This window comes from Mytilus californianus, unplaced genomic scaffold (genome assembly GCF_021869535.1).
Source record: "Mytilus californianus isolate M0D057914Y unplaced genomic scaffold, xbMytCali1.0.p SCAF_3, whole genome shotgun sequence".
Taxonomy (NCBI): Eukaryota; Metazoa; Mollusca; class Bivalvia; order Mytilida; family Mytilidae; genus Mytilus; species Mytilus californianus.
The window spans coordinates 105,993,912-106,014,829 of NW_026262679.1; the positions used below are offsets into that span (position 1 = coordinate 105,993,912).

General features: G+C 31.7%; 1 protein-coding gene across 1 annotated transcript; it reads right to left on the minus strand.

Moving 5' to 3' along the window:
- Nucleotides 1-234: 234 nt before the first annotated feature.
- Nucleotides 235-20,898, minus strand: LOC127735691 (N-acetyl-D-glucosamine kinase-like). Its single transcript, XM_052245954.1, has 10 exons — nucleotides 20,799-20,898; nucleotides 16,606-16,690; nucleotides 15,712-15,810; nucleotides 12,792-12,933; nucleotides 11,265-11,375; nucleotides 10,193-10,305; nucleotides 8,971-9,058; nucleotides 6,085-6,185; nucleotides 4,389-4,467; nucleotides 235-2,526 (listed from the first exon to the last, which is right to left on the minus strand). Exons 1-10 carry the CDS (start codon nucleotides 20,831-20,833, stop codon nucleotides 2,354-2,356), a joined length of 1,026 nt encoding a protein of 341 aa, XP_052101914.1. The 5' UTR covers nucleotides 20,834-20,898; the 3' UTR covers nucleotides 235-2,353.
- Nucleotides 20,899-20,918: the final 20 nt, after the last annotated feature.

Here is a 20,918-nt window from a genome sequence, read left to right on the forward strand (position 1 = left end):
GTCTGAGGTGAGTTGGAACCCATGCTAGGTATGTTTAACACATATCTTATTGACAAGGACTGCCAGTTTCCCTGCTGAAGTTCAATGGTTCTCTCTGGGTACTCCAACTTCCTACATCAATTAAACTGGATGCCAAGTGGTGTTCAAGTCAAACAAACAAATGATCATTTTTTCACACTGCCACAAATTTATCTCTTTGCTACTTTTCAACAAGAAAAAAACTAAACACAAGTATATTTTTAAGTTGCTTTACTATATGTCTAACATAGTCTCATAATATATTATAAGTAAAATTGTAAATTTATTATCAAGCAATATCATTATGGAATTTGACATTAAATTAATTATTCTTTCCTCTTCTTTAGCCTCTACTTTTCCTTGAATAATGTACCTGTACCATTACCTATACTAGCTATTATATTATTATCTTATGCAGACACTAAAAGGTCAATTTCCAAGAAAGCCACTGATGCTATGTGGCAGCAACTAGTTAGCCATTTTTTTATATAGCTTTTCTTGATTGATGAATTGTTTAAATACTTTTTAAGGCAGAATAATTTTAAAAGGTTCTTTTCCTAAAGTTTATGAACTATCTGTTCACAGAAGGAATTTTGAACAAAAGAATATGGCATCAGACACATTATGTTATCAGCATTTAAAAAATGATTTAAATTTCTGTATTGTTTCACAGAAGTTGCATTGCACCTTCCCCTGCTACAAAATAAAGTCATCACAATGAACAAAACATAATATCAAAATACTGCTTACAATTTAAAAAAAATATGAAACAGTCGACTTAATTATGATTTCTCAATATGATTTAGAGCTGAAAACTTTTAATCTGATAGGTTCATGTGGGTTATATATATAAATATAATGACCCAATACGATTCATGATGTTCACAAAATTGCATAAAAAACTTACAGAAGACAAAAACCATTCATTTAAATTACAATTGGCATTTTTAAGCAAAAGCTAGTAAAGTGATAGACAGAAAGCTATAAATAACTCTACATGGTATAATTTTAAATGATATTGTAAATCTTACATAATTCTATTACATGTACAAAAATAACTGCTGAAACCCTTATAAATTTCTTGTTGGTAGAGTTCCCTAAAGGACAAGGTACAGTAAATGGGCTATGTCACAGATTTTGGTAAAATTTTGCATACAACTAAGGCTCAATGAACTATAACTGAAAATCAATAAATAATGCATTTAACTGTAAAACATCCTTAGCAAAACCAATAGCACCAAGGACTATGTCCAAGAACATACTTTTTTTTAGCATTAAAGATTAAAGAAGCCTATAGTGTATCTATAATCATAAAAATAAGAAGAGGTGAAATGTCTGATTGCCAATGAGACAACTCTCCAACAGAGACCAAATGATTAAGGTCAAGGAGACAAAACATTTTAATTCTGTTGCAATTTGTCTTCAAAATGTTTGTAAATCCTTCAAGTAAAAAAACATAAATTAAAGCATTGATAGTGTCATATTTGTAAACAAATTTGATTCATCAAGTTAAGTATATTCACAGAAGTTTGTCTCCAAATACTGTATAATTATCATGATCATGAAAACATCTCCATTTTACAATTTATATGCAAAATGTCCTTTCAGAGAACTTTTAGAAAATTTAATGACCAAAATTAATTTGTAAACAAAAGATGTATAAAGGTATGATACACATTATCACAAAAAAATCAATTTGGTAAGAGCATTCTGCCAATATCTCTAAAATCAAAAAATGATTTAAAAATAGTCCAAATTTGGTAAATACAAAAAAAATTGAGTTAGGAGTACATAATTATTATGACAAATTGGCATTATAAGCAAAAACTTTCTTACATAATTCAATTTTTTGTGAGTTTGATATATTGTAAATTCAGAAATTATTGCGAGGTTTTTATTAATGCGAATAATGCGATTGAGTGAGTATCACAATAATAATAACTCGCATTCTGATATCAGATATATATAACTGTATGCAGATTTTCCTGCAATCGCAATAATTAATCTCATTTTGTGTCCTTTCCACAAAAATCGCAATAATAAATGCACGCAATAATTTCTAAATTTACAGTATCAAATTTTCTTTCTGTAATAATTGGAATTTTCATGGATTTCCAGGTCCATCATAAACCCTTTATCATGTTTATTACTAAAAACTACATTTAACAACTGCACCATTTAAAGTTTTACTTCATCCTGCATGGCGAGAAATATATCCCTGAAGCTCTAATACATTAAATAATATATTTTGTGATACTAGCATTAAAACTGTTGTCCATTGGTAATGTATATTGGTCCGAAAACTGTTTATGACCCTGATGTTCCATGTCATCCATCATAATACTGCTTTATGTAAGATTGTGGCATTTGCACTATAGTCCATGGGAAGTGTAAACTTAATATCTCTGGCACCGAGACAGGCTGCTCCTAAAGCTGCTGATTGGTTGAGGTCAAGGAGACAAAATTTTTGTATTCTGTCACAATTTGTCTTTAAAACGTTTGTAAATCCTTCAAATAGAAAAGATAAATTAAAGTGCTTGTGAGCACTAAGTGGATAAAGATTAATTCCAATTTGTATTGTGAACATGGTATTAAACATTGTATTGCAAAGAAACGTTTAAGCAATATTTTATATGGAGTGATTTCCCTTTGTCCATAAAATTATAGGTAAAACAGAAATTTTTACACCATGTACTGTTTTCTGCATATGAACCAAAGATGATGCCTGGGATACATCAGTGAGACAGCAACATAACAAACAAAATAAACAAAAGACATCCCTTAGATAATGCACAGTTTTCAACAATAGACACATGTCTACACAATATGTCAAATTAAATCCTTCTGAGTTTATAAAAGTTGTGAATAAAATTTCCCAGAAACAATCAAATATTTTCTATTAAATAACACCAATTATCTATATAGAGCCATAAAAGAGAGGTATGTGTATGGAAGAACAGGAAATTAAATGGCCATTTTAAGATGAACGAAAAATTGCAAATATGTTGCATGTTGCTTTTTTTACCAATTTGTGCAAAACAGTGAATAAATGAGCCTCCAGCACAACAACACGTGAAATAAAAATTGCAAAAAATAACCCTGTACCACCCTCTCTAAATATGAAAAAAATAAAGATATTACATACAACAACTACTGGAAGAGGCAAATGAAAAAAACTGGTTTAAATTTTTATTAATGATGTTCTGGATAAGTATGGTGATTGCCGCACATCCTTTTGTAAATTAAATATCTGAGCACATGTGATCAATAAGTTGCTGCATATGGCCAGGAACAAAATTAGTCATGTGCAGATCACTGCTTATTTGACTCTAGTACCAAACAGAATTGCAACAAGCCTGGCTTATAAATTCAAATCTCTCACTTCCCCTATTAGTTTAGATATGGCTTACTCAGTATTTTGCTTGATTCATGTTTAGATATGGCTTACTCAATATTTTGCTTGATTCATGTTTAGATATGGCTTACTCAATATTTTGCTTGATTCATGTTTAGATATGACTTACTCAATATTTTGCTTGATTCATGTTTAGATATGACTTACTCAATATTTTGCTTGATTCATGTTTAGATATGGCTTACTAAATTTTTTGCTTAACTAACCCCAAAATACAACTTGTATAAAACTAAAACAAGAGATGCACAACATGTCTTGGGACTTTCTTGAAGTTTCAATGAATTCCATTAAATGATGTAGGAGGCGACAAAAATGCTTTCCTTTTCATAGACAGATAGTTCATGCTTTGCTATTGGTAACACAAAAATCATTTAGATAAAAAAATAAAAAAATAAAGTCCACATTGGTATTATAGAACAAATTTAAGGTTCTGTGAAATTTTGACTGAAATGCAGTCAGTGGTTTAGATAGATTTGCATATCAAGAAACACACCTCTTTCTGTAAATACAGAAAAGTTAATGTTTAGCTTTGAGTATTAAACCCATGGCAAAGTTGATGTTAAATTTGGTAAACTCATGGTAATGTTTATGCTTAGCTTTGGAACATCCCAAAATCATATGATGGAAACATAAAATAGCAAATTCAATTAAAAATCTAATAATTAGTTTAGTCACTGAATTAATTTAAAGTTCTCATACAAATATTATTGGTATCTGAAAATATTCTGTTGTGCAGAACTGAATTATTCTGAAAAAGATAATATACACACAACATATGAACATATTCATTCATTAGAATTCGTTTGACAGACATTAGATGTTAGGCTGATGGATATAAAACAACCACTAATTAATGTAAGGCAAATAAAAGAAAATATCAAGTTAACAACAGAATGTCATTGGAGAATAAGTCCATGTAAACCAATTGGTTTAGACGATCAATGATTCCATTTACCTTGTTGTAGAAGATCCCAACTCTTCCATACAGAACCAACACACACAATATTCAGACCATTTTCTCCATCCAGCAGAGACTGAACATCAATAGGAAATAAAAAAAAAAATTTAATGAAGCATCTTTTAAAATGCTTCAACAAATAAATAATGTACATACTATTTAACATTAAAAATACATGTATTATCTATACTACATATGCCTATAAAGAAAACAACACAAACGCAAATATCAATTTGCCGACAGCCCGCCGTATTTGATGGACGCCGGATGTAATTTTATAATAACAAATACAATATTGTTTCTATTAAACAACAAATAACAAACATGTTGTAATTCAATGCTTCTATACATTATAAATGAACATTCTCTCTTAAATCTTTCCAAAATATATATTTCCCTCACGGATAGTCGAGGCCGTCCAGGAAAAACCATATTTTGTTAAGTGGAAACCTGTATCCGACGACAATGCACAAGCCTATCTCAGGAAAAAGGTAGTCGGACCTCACCTTCTATAACGAGAGAGATGACAAAAAACAAAACTTCTTGAAATGAATACATATATACATATATATATATATATGACTTAAGTTTAAGTCATGCACGTACGAACGGCGGCTAGAAAGTGACAAACAAATCAAACATACCTACATACCCGGATCTAAATCAACCCCTCTGATTGGACCATACGCATATTACCCATAACGTCAATACAATATTTTCCCGCTTTACTTCGAACCGCGAGAAAATATTAATATTTTTTTTTTTGGTTTTGAGCTGTATGCCATATATATCAGCTTAAGAAAGTAATTAAAAAAATTTGGGCAAAATAACTATTTACACTCAATCCATTGTATGTTGGATGTGTAACAATTGATATTTCAGTCTTAGATACATGATTTTTTTATTAGTTGGTATTGGCTTTGAACTAGCTCTCAGTAATTGTGAGTACACTCAGATCTTTACTTGGTGTCTTTTTTGTTGTGGGTTGCATAGATACACTGCCATGTCTGGTCTGTGTTTTCGTTTGTTCTTATGTTGTACTGTTACACCACTGTCCCATGTAGGGGCCTAGGTGGCCAAGTGGTCTAAGTAGTCAAACTACTGTATCACTGGCCTGTCAACACTGAGGTTGTGAGTTTGAATCCCACACGTGGAAGGTGGGCTCGACTCAAATAATAGCCATAATTTGCATTGACTAGGCTTGTCAGTTTTCCTACCTAAGGTTCTGGTTCTCTCCAGGCACTCCGGCTTCCTCCACCAATAAAAACTGACCGCCATGAAATAGCACAATAATACTGAAAGTAACCTTAAACCCCAATCAATCAATCAATCACTGTCCCAGGTTAGGGGGAGGGTTTGGGGCCAGCAAACTAGTTTAACCCTGCCACATTCTACATGTGCCTGTCCCAAGTCAGGAGCCTGTAGTTCAGTGGTTGTCATTGGTTCATGCCCGTCATATTTGTTTTGTGTAAATTGTTTTGTTATCAATTAGGCTGAGAGTTTTCTCAATTGAAATGTTTCATATTTTTCATGTCAGGGCCTTTTATAGCCGACTATATGGTATGTATTCCAGTCTCCAACATTAAGATTAGAATATAATTCATGACTTAGATCTATAATGTTTAAGGTGTTAAGGTTTCTGAAAAGGTGCCTGCAAAGGTGCCTGCAAAGACCAGCTGAAAAAAAATCTTACCTGGTCTATCTTTGATTCCAAGCCAACAATATGTCTGGCAAGAATATCTCCAGCATCACAGAATAACTGTAAACATAATTTATCCTTCTTTTCTGAAGCACCTGAAAATTTACTGAATATTTAGTATGAACCTATAAGAATATTAATTTGATAGACAAACAGTATTATGTTTTCTCTTCTTTTCATTTAAATGCTTTCATATCTGTTGACAATTAATAAAACTATAAAGATTCACTCCTCTTTGTCACAGTTTTTACTTTTTCCATATAGGCCATTTTTTTATCCAAATTTAATAATTTATGCTCTGCTTTTCTTATTTTTTGTGCTAACTCAGTCTGAGTGTAATTGATAAAGGAGAAGGTATGGTAAGGCTGCTTTTTGGTCCCTTGAAATGAAAATCAAATAGTATTATAATAAATCTACCAAATAAAATCATTCAGATATTCATAAGACATTTATCTGACAGATGTCAGTATTGATAGTTTTGATTTTTGTTTTATATATTGACATTAAAGTTTCAAACTTTTGAAAGTAGTGCAAAACTGCTAAAATATTCTTGTAACTAATATTTAGATATGAACCAAGGCTTTACACAATAAGACATTTTGCTACAAAGTCTATGTTATAAAGATCTTAATGTGAGTAAAATATCTTTTTGGGTAATGGCTGATCTTGCCTAATATCTATTTTGCCCTAAAATACTATGTGTATAATGCCATTTTTTTGTCAATTATGTCAATTCCAACACACTTATGACATTATAATGACATCACAATAGACCTTTCTGCATTAAATTGTCTAGATTATATTAACTGGTTCATTTATCAATTAAATTAACATGATTTTTATAATATATTTTTGCAAAATCAGGGGCCAAATTATGGCTATTATCATACCTCTACATTTAATCCCTGAAATGCATGTACAGTAGACTCCAGCAAATCGGATACCCAAAATGTCAGCAAAAAATATCCCATTATTCGATATATTCAATTAGACAATAAATGTATATTCATTGAATATTCTGCAATAAAGAGTAAACCTAATCCTGAGATGTTACTAGCCCTGACCACTGCTATATATAAGAAAGGGCTGGAATGATTTTTATCAGTTACATCAGCACGATGTTTGTGTAAAAAATTATCAGCTGGTTATGTAATGCTTATATTTGTTTCATTTTTTAAATCCTATATTTATTAAAATAAATAAAATGTCCTGAAATATTTATGTGAATAACTATCTACCATACATAGTTTGTGTCTTTATTTGTTTTGTAAAGGAATTAATATCCATTATTTACATTTATCACAGGTAAGCTAATAGGACCATGAATAGATCAAACCATGGTCTGTGTATACTGCAGTCTCTAAACTAAAATCGTATTTGTTATATAACAGTGATTTAACTTTACTATCTTTAGTGCTTGTAAGTTTTTTAAATAACTGACTATTATATAATTTTCCTCCCCATCATCTCAAATGTACGTGTACTTAGTGAAGAGTGAAGCAACACATCGTGTCCTATTCTTTTGTTGAGTATTTGTCACAGGCATACCTTAATATAACACAAGGTACTTAACTCGCATTTTTGAAAAATGTCACCCTGCTGTTGGAAGACGAAATAATTACGGTTGACATACTTTGGGAGGCCTGCTACGATTGATTCCGACAACAAAGGTAGGCGTGTTACACACTATTGTGAAGATAAATCAATTTAGATTTAAGGCATAACAAGTTTTAGTGGGGTTGACAATCGAGAAATTGAAATATAACGGAATTTCGCGATTGGGTGACATTTTTCAATAAATTGCTTCGCCGAGCGCAGCTGGATACGACCCCAGAAGTCCAACCCTGAACAGTTGGGGCAAAAATGGATGCAATATTCGCGCTTGATACAGGTCTGAATTTGGATTGTAATTAAATATTTGACACATAAAAGGTTTCTGACACAGAATAAATGTAGTCAAAGAACTTAGAATTGGTTTGAATTTATATTCTATTTTTTGCCTTGCTGTTGCGAATTGATCCCCCCTCCTCCCACAAAAAAAAATTTACACACTTGTAAATATGCACGAGTCAACTTCCACATACAGATGCAGGATTCACATTGTTAAGACCGTTTTTTTTTATTATATAAGCATTGTGTATAAGTTTCATAAGATTTGGTTGAGGCAAACTAAAGTTAAAGAACGGAAACGACAGATTTAGCAATTTTTCCATTTAGAAAGGGCATAACTCAAGAAAGGTAAAAGTGATGCCCCCCACCCCAATTTCAAATTCGATCTGTGTTTTGTTGTAATAAGCATTGTGTATAAGTTTTATAATATTTGGTTGAGGCAAACTAAAGTTAGAGAACGGAAACAAAAAAATCAGCAATTTTTATGTTTATAAAGGGGCATAACTTATGAACTGTAAAAGTGATGCCACCTAATTTCGAACTTGATCTGTGTTTTGTGGAAACAAGCATTGTGTATATGTATTATAACATTTGGTTGAGGCAAACTAAAGTGAGAGAATGGAAACGAAAAATTCAGCAATTTTTATGTTTATAAAGGAGCATAACTCATGAACAGTAAAAGTGACGCCACCCAATGTCAAAGCTGATCTGTGTTTTGTGGTAATAAGCATTGTGTTTAAGTTTTTTCATTTGGTTGAGGCAAACTAAAGTTAGAGAATGGAAACCAATTTCGGGACATTCAGGACTTTCGGGACAGACATGGGTAACACTTAATACCCCCCCCCCCAGACACCTAGCAGAGGGGCATAAAAATACTGTTTCCAAACTAATGACAAGTACATACCAAGGCAACACAGTGAACACACAAAACTTTTTTATTTCAAAAACTGTATTTCAAATTTCATTTGACATTTTATACATACCACTGACCTCTTGCTAATTCTTTACACATCCCTGCAATGAATGACTTGTCAAAATTTGTGTAGAAGTTTCCAAGAATTTGGTTCCTGTCTTGTATCTGTGTAGTTAAGAAATGAAAAACATATCTCAGTAAAAAATGCTGTATTATCTTCAAAATATCTTCAAAGGCATCGTGTCAATATTCTGTAGTTTACTAAAGAAATGAAATTTGAAATACAAAACGTTTACTATTTTTAGGTTTTAAAACAAATAAAAAATTCAGAAACTATAAGTATTATCAAATAAGAACTAATGTAAATAAGAAAATGACTTAAAACCATTGAATTAAGCATATTAATGTACCCTAGAATTAGATACATGTTGTGCATGGCATAAACTTCAGTACAAATCCATGTACATTAAGACTTTTTGCAAAATACTGACATCATTGGCAAATTTTAATCAGAATAAGGTAAGGCCAAAAAAAAATATGTCTTTTTATGGTTACCCGACCAACCCTAATTTTGATCACTGACCCTAAGCCATTTTCTTTCCCTCGTAAAGTGAAAAATTAACAGAACTCATTTCAAAAGCGAAGTTAAGAGTTGCCAATAAATTTAATCAATTGCCCGATACATCCATATGTTCATAACTGTGAATATGACAGCTGTGATTCTAGTGATGAAATAAAAATTTGCCGCCATTTTTTTTTCTCCAACCAATAACTAAGGGAAATTATCATTAAAAATGCAGATAAACTCGGCCTATGGACAACTCTGACCATGGAAAGACAGACCGCACAAATCAAAATCATGTCACAAAAAAATAAAATAAAATAAAATAGAAATACTGATCTACCTACATCTATTTTTTGTTATGATGTAACCTTAAACAGACATTTATTTTTTTTGGCCTAATCACATATGGATCTTTGAAGAAAATTGTCAAAACTATTAAACCTGACTTGTCAGCAAGGGTCCACATTCTAAATTCTACAATGATCTCTAGTCAGTCAATTCTAAGGTTTTGAGTCTAAACACTGCCCGTAGTGGGTGCATTCTACTGACTGTTTTTGACTGGGATTGCTGGTTTCCTGCTGAAGGTTAGTGATTCTCTCTAGGTATTCCTGCTTCCTCCAACAATAAAAATTGCCAGCAAATATGCTGAAAGTGGTGTTAAACACCAACAATCAATCAATCAACATAAGTATTTGAAACTAAAAAAGGTATATGAACATTGTATAAGTTTTTACCTTAAAATATGTCTTGATGGTATTCCATACAAATGTACAATCAAATGGACATACACAAAGATTGTCCTCATGGTCAAATATGGTTTTTATGGCTCTCTGTGCAATCCAGTAAGCTAAAATATGGAAGAAAAAAATTAAAAGTCCCAATTTATAATCTATTACAATAAAGGTCAAACAAAATAATTAAAATTTGAATAAAATAATAAATAGGTTTGAAAATCATAAACTTTTGTAAACTTAATCAACGTCACAAGCCTCTTGTCATAATCATGGCGTTGTCAGTTTGTTTTCGATCTATGAGTTTGACTGTCCCTCTGGTATCTTTCGTCCCTCTTTTTTGATCATGCTTAATTTGTGTAACAAACACAATTTTCTTCAAAGGCGTCCCCTAACAATTAACATACAATTCTAATTGTTATATAAACAGATAGATTGAGATATTATTAAAGGAAACTCTTATTGATGAATAATAAAAAAGATATCTCCTTAAAATATTCAACTTGTAATTGCAATGTTGGTTTATTGAAATGATTTAAATGTCTTTTTGTATCAAACTTTTCTTGTATTCTAACAGATTGTGGTTAATTCAGGTAATATTTTCTTAAAGGGGACAGCAAAATATATCAAAGTTCACTCAGATTAAATTTACCAAGTTCAATTTATCAGAGGTAAACATAAATTAAACAAGACTGGATTATACCCGTGCTTGCAGTGATAATAATTTGGAGTTTGTTATAATACTCAGAACAAAAATTCAACCAATCAAAACACAGCCTGGATTTGGTGTTTCCAGCACAAATTTTGTACTGTGAGTACTTAGTTTTATGACCAAAAACCCTGGTGCGACAAACTATGTGAGATTTCAACTAAATAAGGCTTGATTGATATATCCTTTTCTCTTGTTTGCCATATCATAACAACCAACCTCGTGCTCAATAACCGTGTCCTCAAATGTAAACTTTGTTCAACCCCCACATATTCAACCATCATCATTATTGACAAACTATGAATATGTAAGAATCATATAACCAAATATTTTCATGCATATGTAAAAATGTTTTGTACAGCCTACCTGACCCTTCATCACCAAGGAGATGACCCCAACCACCACACCTATACATGCTACCATCTGGGTTGTTTAACTGGCAATTAGACCCAGTTCCTGAAATAAGTACTATGCCACCTGTAAGAAAAAAGAAACTGAAAAAATCTCTTTACATATAATAATCACATTATGATGATAATTCATTAAGTCTTTCAACCATTTTGGAAAGACCTTTTCATTTTGTTCTGATTACTGTTATATTTATTTCCTCTTATGCCATTTTACTTAAACATGTCGATAAGATTTTTGGTATATATGTAGGACTCAAATCTATGGTGGGTTCCAGATCTGTGGCAGATTTCAATTCTATGGCAAATATGACGTCACAAACGCCATAAAAATCATAAATCTATGGCATTTTTTTGTTTTCCCCAAATCTATGGCAGATTTTGAAATTGCGTAATTTCCGGGAAAAAGAGTAAACTACAACATCACAATTTAATAACGTAATATTATGTTGTTTTTGAGGGACTATGCAAAGGTACTGTCCAGTTGCAAATTAAAAAAGAAAAATCCTAAATGGGGTTACTCAAAAATTATCAAGTTTTTGAATAAATAGTTAAATGATAGAATTGTATGAATATATTTAGAAAAAACTTTTTTTTTCGATTCAAATTCTAATCATTTGTACGAAAAAGTAACAGCTTAGCCACTCCACATAGAGAATGTCTTTTAAATGAGGAATTAATTGACCTGGTGAAAAAGAATCACTTCATAGATCAAAAAAAATATCACAGCATTTATGAATCTATTAGAAGATTTGTCTTTTGTGTTGTAAGAATAAAAGTAAAGCTCCTTGTTTTTTGTCCACTGTGTTTCTGGTGTTGCCTTTTGTCAGCTTTATTTCAGCAACTAACTGTACTTATGTAGCAAATAATCTTTCTCGAGATTAGGAAACAAATACAAATCTCTCATAGATTTTCGATTACATCAATTTCACCTATATTTGTGTTGAATACCTGTCCCGTTGGAGAGAGTAAGATTTCTTGAGAAAGCATTTGTTTAAGGCAAGTCCTTGGTCAGATATATATTGACTTATCCCCCATTTGCAGAAAATCTGTCATAGATTTAGATACTAGAAAAAACCGCAATAGATTAGGAAACTAGAAAATGTGCCATAGATTTGGATTCTTAGAATTCTGCCATAGATTTGGGATGGCATGACGTCATATTTACCATAGATTTGAAATCTGCCATACATCTGGAACCCGCCCATGGATGCGAGTCCTACGTATATATGATATTGAACCGTTATTGTGCTTTTGCAGCTTACCCTGTATAACCACTTTTTCCACATAAAGTACCAGTACCTGAACAACATATATTCTTGGAATCAGTATAAAGATATCTTTCCAAATTAGATGTCACATTTTATAAATTTGAAGTAGTCAATTATCTCCCTTATTTTAAATGAAAGGACATGGAACCATATATTATTGGATTCAATATTATAGAAACAATCAGCCTCAGTGACCATGAGGTATAGATAACAACCTAATGCAGTAGCTGTTGCAATGGCACCAGTTGTATCACTAGATACAGACACATCTTGACTTGCATTTGGATATATTGACTTCATTCCATCTATCAATTGTTGTTGTGCTTCTTTCTGATCAGCTCCACTCATACATAAACCCTGCAATAAAAACAATATCAATAATTCAGTTTACTATTTTCGGATCTAAACTTAGGCCATAGAATTTTTCTTTTTTGAAAGTTTAAAATCTTGAAGCACCAAAATCTTTTTTATTCAATTTACTAAAGTTAACATATAATATTAATATATTTTAAGCTCCCAACATTAAACTGAATGGCCATTTGTCAACAGTGAATTAATCACCCTACAAAAACTGAAAAATGTTAAAAATGCATAATATCTTAATAGCTAGTTCTATAAAAACTTCTTTAACAATCATTTGAGATTTTGCATCTCAGTTTTTTTTTCATAAATAATACAACATACATTGTACATGTAAGGTCTTAATACCAAATTTGAGAAAATCCTTTAGCAATAAAACAAAATCGTCTGATAAACTATTTTAAATTCCATGAAAGACAGAAATCGGCTAACTACAGTAAGTTCATCTGATATAAAGTTGTTTAAGCTTATTTTATGTTTTAAATGGCTAGTTGTATGAAATGAGTAGTACTGAAGCCATCATAATCTAAACAGTCCATTCAAGATATCCCATATAAGAGTGAAAACAGAGAGAACTATGTAAACTACCAATGGAATAAAGACAAAACAAATTTACCAAGCCATCAAACCATTAGATAACTGGGATGACATCTCCGAGCGTCTAGAGGCTTGTTTGGAAGATATCAAAACTTGGATGTGTACAAACATGTTAAAGTTGAACCAGGACATGACCGAATTGATTTTTTTTGCTCCAAAACACAAAGTCAAAAGTCGCGGTCAGTTACAACTGAAATTTGATGGAACTATACTTAGTGAATTGTCCTGTGTTCGAAATCTTGGTGTTTATTTCAACCAAACCCTCAGCATGCAGTAACAGACCTCTGCAATTACCAAATCCTGTTTTCATCAGATTCGTAACATAGGACGGATTCGATCACATATAACGGAGGAAGCTTGCAAAACTCTAGTATGCTCTCTTGTTACGTCACGACTGGATTATGGTAATGCTTTAATGTATGGTGTGAACGCTTCGGCGTGTTCAGAACATAGCTGCCAGGCTAGTAACCCGCAAAAAGAAGTTTGAACATAAAACTCCAACACTTATGACTCTTCATTGGTAACCATTTAAATTCTGATGCCAGTATAAACTGTTGTTGTACGCATTCAAAGCCTTGCATGGACTTGCTCCTACGTATCTTAGAGAACTCATACATTTTTACAAACCGGCACGATCCTTACGATCTTAAAATGCTGCTCTAATCGAGATGCAAAAAAAACGCATGCCCAAAATGTATGGTGAGCGGAGGTTCGATTTGGTGGCAGGGACTCTTTGGAATAGCCTTCCAGCAAGTCTTCGAAATGAACAATCACTTGATCTATTTAAAAAAGGACTAAAGACGCATTTATTCAAAGTAGCATTTGTGGATCGCTAATAGTATAGACCTGGATCTGTGATTGATTGTGTTTGACTGATGTTGATTTGCTACAATAATATTGTGTACTTTTTAATTAGATTTGTTGTATTTCTGTATATTTGGATAGAACTTTTTACTATGAGTTGTTAGCATATTTTATGAATACAAAGTAGTAGCATTTAGCAATTTCAAAAGATAAGTCTATGACTATTCAAATTCTAAGTCTATTTATATTATTTAGTTTAAATAATAATTTTTGAGATTTTTACTAATTCATTGATATTTCTTTTAATCCATTTTTTATCCAATTTGGTGAAGTTTTTAGAGTCTTAAGTGATTTTGTATGCTTTTAAACGTATTTTTTTTACTTTGCAGTTTCGTCTATGTACGAATTTGTGTATATTTTTTAACATGTAAAGCGCTTAGAGTAATTGTATTGTTATATAATGGGATTTAAAAATGCCTTGTAATATAATAATATAATAATGATAAGACGCAATAACAGGGTGAGCATCTCCTGTACTTCATGTGTCACTTAATCAGTGCTATTCCAACCTGTCTCAGCAAGCCTGAACTTAAATTAAGTATTTGTTTTGTAAAAATGTTCAAGAATGATTTGTGGCATGCAACAGTTTAATCTTCTTATCTTTTTTATTAAAAAAAGGTATTTCAATTTTTTTTAAAACATAATAATCAACATATATTTTTATTTTTTAAACTTGGAGGGTTTAGTGGATTATTATTATACAATGCCCAGTTGCAATTTTATAACAGTATGCTTGAGGTGTATGTTCATATTTTTTACAGATATGGTGTATTTAGTCTTGAATTTTGTGTGCTTCTTCATTTTATTACTTTTGGCCATTTTGTTTGTATGCAGCCCAAACAAATTATTTACCCTCTATATATTTCAAATTCCTACCTAATTATCCTTCATATATCTCAATGTGGCCCAATGTTTACTTTTCTAAATGTTTGTATATCTTAATTTTACAGTCAGATTTCAGGTAATTTATGACAGTATTTGTAAGAACTTTTTTTAAACTTTCATTCTGATTATGCACTATTGGTTTTGCTCATTATTGAAGGCTGTATGGTGATCTAAACTTGTTAACATCTATGTCATTAGGTCTCTGGTGGAGAGTTGTCTCATTGGCAAACATACCACATCTTCTTATTTTTATAATTAATAATTTGTTGATATTACCAAATAGCTATGTTTTTCAATGCCTAGATTTAGTTGGATTAACATCTAGCAAAAAATTTCAAACAAGCTGAAAACTGGGGGCTGTCTTTGAGTCAGACTCCATCTATATATGTGAGATGTATGTTAATGAAATTTTGTTATTTTTATACACACCAAAGATCTAATTGGCTTATCTGAATCTAAACCAGCAGATTTCTTAGCTTCCTGTGTCATATCATTCACTCGCTTTAGACATTCCTCTTGACCAATCAGCTATAAAAAAGGTATACTTATAATATATATTACTAATTAACATAATATAAAGCTATCCCACAATAATGTGTAATGATTTAAATCATATGTGGTCAACCAAAATCTTTAAGAGAAAAAGAAATGAATATTGTTCAGACATATAAATTAGCATATTTTACATTTGTCATTTCAGGGCATTTTACAGCTTGCTATGCAGTATGGGTTTTGTTCATTTGTTCAAGGCTATCTGCTATTTTCTATGTCATTTGGTCTCTGGTTGAGAGTTGTCTCATCTTCAATCATATCACATCTCCTTATCTTTAAAGAAATTGTAATCCACAATTACAAAGTTGTCTCTGTCCACTGTCTCAGTCTAGGGGAGGGTTGAGAGCTCACAACATGTTAAATCCCACCACATGTCTGTCTAGAGTCAGAAGCCTGTAATTCAGATGTTGTTATTAAATCAGGCTGTTGTTTTTCTCTTTTGACTAATGTTTGACATTTTGTCATACCAAGGCCTTTTATAGCTTTAATACTATACAGTTTGGTCTTTGCTCATTCTTGAAGGCCAGCTTTGCTCATTCTTGAAGGCCATACAGTGACCTATAGTTGTATACATCCTCGTCCTTTGGTCTCTGCTGAATAGACTGTCTCATTGGAAAATCATACAAATTCTTTATTTTTATAGCTGTTCCTTTGAACTGTCTTATATAATTGTAAAATATATATGGAAGTAAAATCTATTTATATAATTCTAGTTAATGTCAAGCAATATACAATACACAATTCTCACTAGTCATTATTTTGTATACATACCCACTGATTAGTACATGGTCCTTCACTCCATGCGACAATCTTTCCATCAGATCTGATCAAAACCATCTTAGACTTTGTGGCTCCACTGAAAGTTAAAAGGGTTTGAAACTAAAGCATTATTATTTCATATATTCATACAAATTATTTTAAAAAATTTATTTGTGTTAAATTCTTTTCCATAATAATAAATCTATGTAAAAAAAATAGAATGATCATTTTACTTATTGAATTGGTCCAACTTCCTGCTATTTTCCCTGGAATTTACCCTTTAACACTTTATTTTTCACAGCTGTTACCTAATTGCAACATATTTATAGTAGCAATCAATTGTTGACACAGATATATGTCTTGTCTGTATATAATTTTGATAGTAAAATGCAAATGTTGAAATCCAAATAGCAATACTTTAACATGTAAATTATGCAAAATACACAAAGTCCATGACCCATGACTGAAGGAACAAGGCCAAATAATTTCTGAGATATAAGATATGCCAATGCAAATACAACCTTGTACTAAATAGCATTGACTTATCGTAAGTGGTTCCCCCTAAAACTGACCTAATCACAAACTTTAACATGTAATGATGCAAAAAGTTTCAAAGTCAATAGATCATGACTGAGGGGTAAACCCTGGTGCAGGGCCAAATAATCTCCATGGAAATGATATGTACCAATGCCTGTACAACTGCATACCAAATGTCTTTGATTTACCAATAATCCTTCCCCTTGAACTGACTTTAAGAAGTTGTTGATGCAGCAGACGCCACTGCCAGAAACATTACACCTAAAGTCTTTCTTTCTTTTATTCAAACAAGGCCAGACAAAAATGAATAGCTCTTCATAAATATGCTTTTTTTCAACTTTAAATTGAAATGTCTTGAAAACCTGTCCACAATACTGTCCACAATATTTTTTTTTAAACCAGCTGAACTCTAGTTGTAAACTTCTATGTCATTTGAACTCTGGTGGAGAGTTTTCTCATTGGCAATCATACCACATCTTCTTATTTTTATATACAAGCCTTTCGTCACTTATGATATCCCTATAAGTCATGTAAGTATTAAGTAAAAACAGGGAGTTGATGATGAGTGCTGGATATAAAAACAAATCACACAGTATAGCATGCTCTAATGAAGCTTGATATCAAATTTAAGAAAGCTCTGATTAGTTGCTGTTCCGTAGAAAAATGCAAAGTAAATTCATTACATGTCTGTTATGTGATGTATGTGTCAGAATATATAAGTATTCAGTTAACAAACAAGTACAAGTCTGAACTTGGATTGTAATTAAATATTTGACACATAATAGGTTTCTGACAGAATAACTGTAGTCTAAGAACTTAGAATTGGTTATATGATTTGAATTTATATTCAATTTTTTTGCTTTTGTGCAATACATCATGCTGTTGCCTATTGCCCCCCCCCCCCCCTTATTTTGCCAAATCTGAAATGAGAAAAAATTGCCCCCCCCCCCCCCCCCCCCCCCCCCCCCCCCAATTTCTTTTTTACCCCAAATTTTTTGGTTCACCTCCCCCCCTTTATCCAAAAAAAAATTCTTTCCCTCAAGATATGGTCATAATCTCAATTCAAATTTCCAATGGAGTTTGCAACCATAATTACCAATTTAAATACATCATAAAAGTCTTAAAATAGAAAATGACATACATAATCATGGCTAAAATTAATATTCCTTTAATCATGTTAATAGTAACTTCTAAAAATTAATTGACAGCTAATCACCTCAAGACAATACAACATCTTTATACATAATTTAAAAGCAATGCAATGTAAGGGAGGTAATCCACATTTTTTTTTTTAATACTTTAAATGTATTAGGATTAAAATGTATTAGGATTACCTCCCTTACACTGCTTTTAAATTGTCCATTAACCAGGAAACCCTTGTTTTTCCCCCTTTTTTGCCCCCAATTCCTAAAGGGTTTGAGCCATAACCCCCCAAAATCAATCCTAACAATTCCTTTGTGGTATGGAAACTTTTGGTATAATTTCAGAGAGATTCATACACTGTTCCACAAGTTATTGTCTGGAAACTAGAAAAATGCTTATTTGGGCCATTTTTGGCCCCTAATTCCTTAGCTATTGGTACCATAACCCCCAAAATCAATCCCAACCTTCCTTTTTGTGGTACTGAACCTTATGGTAAAATTTCATAGAGATCCATTCACCTAAACTAAAGTTATTGTGCGAAAACCAATGTGTCTTCGGTCGACGCCGATAACGACAACGCCAACGTCATTCCAATATACGACCGCAAATTTTTTTGCAGTTGTATAAAAACCATTAAAAATCCATGAAATTTCAATTTTTTGTTAGTAAATTTTTTCAAACCATTTCCTATCTTCACATTTATTTGCCATTAATTGAAAAAATGGCATTTCAATACTGTACAGCAGGCATTTTTTACATTTTTTTTTACAAATGGCTTTAATTCCAACATTGAAATGCCATTTTTTGCCATTTATTATGTAAACAATTTCTCTTGATTATGTTGATAAATGGTTGCTACCTTGTTACAAACAAATACTATTCAATAAATTTACAGTGTCAGAGATCTCAGACATAAATATGTATTATTTTGCTTTTGACTCTAAGAGGTTTAAATTTGTATATTTCACATGTTGTCTCCATTGTGTTATGAAAAGATATGACTTAAACAAAATTGATAAGAAATGTATGATGAAAACTAACACAATTAACCCTCCATAGCTGGATTAGTTTTCATCATACTTTTATCATATTTATTATCAATTTTCCAGAACTTAAAATTGTTCCATATTTAACAGTTCAAATAGTTCCTTGTTTTAATCAAAATGTTGCAAATATTGACTTCTTCCAAGTTGATAATGTACCAAAATTGGCTATTTTCAAGACCCATGTACATACATGTATATAAAAGGTCAGGCATCAACATAAAATAATTATGGCAACATTGATAGGAAAGGTTTTTATGAGCGAGAGTCCAGCCTGAAATTTCAAGAAGCTTCACCTTGATGATTCTGGGAAAATTGCAAAAATATTTCATGAGCCGTGCAGCTGGACAATGATATATGTTATTGTATACAGCTTATCACTATTTAGTCCATTCCGGAAAAAAAACAGTCATTTAGACAACTTCCAGTTTGGGTAAAATATTGAAAAAAAACAAGGTCATCAGCAATGAGCTGAGGGAGGAAAAAGTTTTGAAAGTGAACATTTTAAAGTTTTGATAGTTTATGAAGCAATTTTTAAAATACAAATTAAAGTCATTAAAAATGCTTTGTTTGATGTGTTTATGATAGTTTAAGCATGTCTCTATGAAAAGTTTTATGCACAATATATTGTTTGAACAAGACCCCAGATAGCTTCAACTGGTTTGAAAAAGTTGTGTAATTTTAGAACTTATCCAGATTGGCACAAATAGCGATAAGGTGTATTGTTATGAACATTCTGCATGTTCTGAAATTAGAATTCTAAGGTCATGATGTATTCCAAATAATTATGATGTCTAGAAAGGCTATTTTAAAAATTTTCTGTGACGCCTTCCTTCGACGGAAGGCGTCACAGAAAAAATTTAAAATAGCCGTTTAAGAGTCATAATTATTTTGACTAGTCATGATGGTATAATTTTAATTTGTAAATAAATAGAATATCATCTGGACACTTTAGTGTAGGAATAAAATTGAGAATGGAAATGGGGAATGTGTCAAAGAGGAAACAACCCGACCATAGAACAAACAACAGCTGTGAGAAGGTCACCAACAGGTCTTCAATGCAGCGAGAAATTCCCGCACCCGGAGGCGTCCTTCAGCTGGCCCCTAAACAAATATATATACTAGTTCAGTGATAACGAACGCCATACTAAACTCCAAATTGTACACAAGAAACTAAAATTAAAAATAATACAAGACTAACAAAGGCTAGAGGATACTGACTTGGGACTTGTCAGCTTATATGTCGATATTTTGTCATAGACATGTTAAAATTGAAATATTTGAATAAACAATGCCACTTTACTAATAGCTTTTACGCCTTTTAATAAAATTGGATATGCCCCACAGCCTAACCCAAAACTAGTTTACCCAGATTTATTTCTTTGTAGAAGATATGTTGCAGAAAAAAATATCTTTTTGGGAAATTTTTGGCTAAAAATTGTCTTATCATAAAACATATATTTGTGTGCTGTGTTCATTTACCCTTCAACTCCTCCATAATATTCATATTCACTCATTTCTGGGGCAAATTGTTATTCAACAGAAAATGGGCGTTTCCTTTCCGGACACGTTTCGTTGTTTATTTATTATTTTGACTTTTAT

Excerpts from the sequence above, each read along its gene's own strand:
- LOC127735691 (XM_052245954.1), bottom strand. The coding sequence starts at position 20,833 with ATGAGTGAATATGAATATTATGGAGGAGTTGAAGG. Across the intron at positions 9,059-10,192 it reads CCATCAAGACATATTTTAAG|ATACAAGACAGGAACCAAAT; the intron begins GTAAAAACTTAT and ends TTAACTACACAG. Across the intron at positions 2,527-4,388 it reads TTGGGATCTTCTACAACAAG|GATTTACAAACGTTTTAAAG; the intron begins GTAAATGGAATC and ends TTCTATTTGAAG.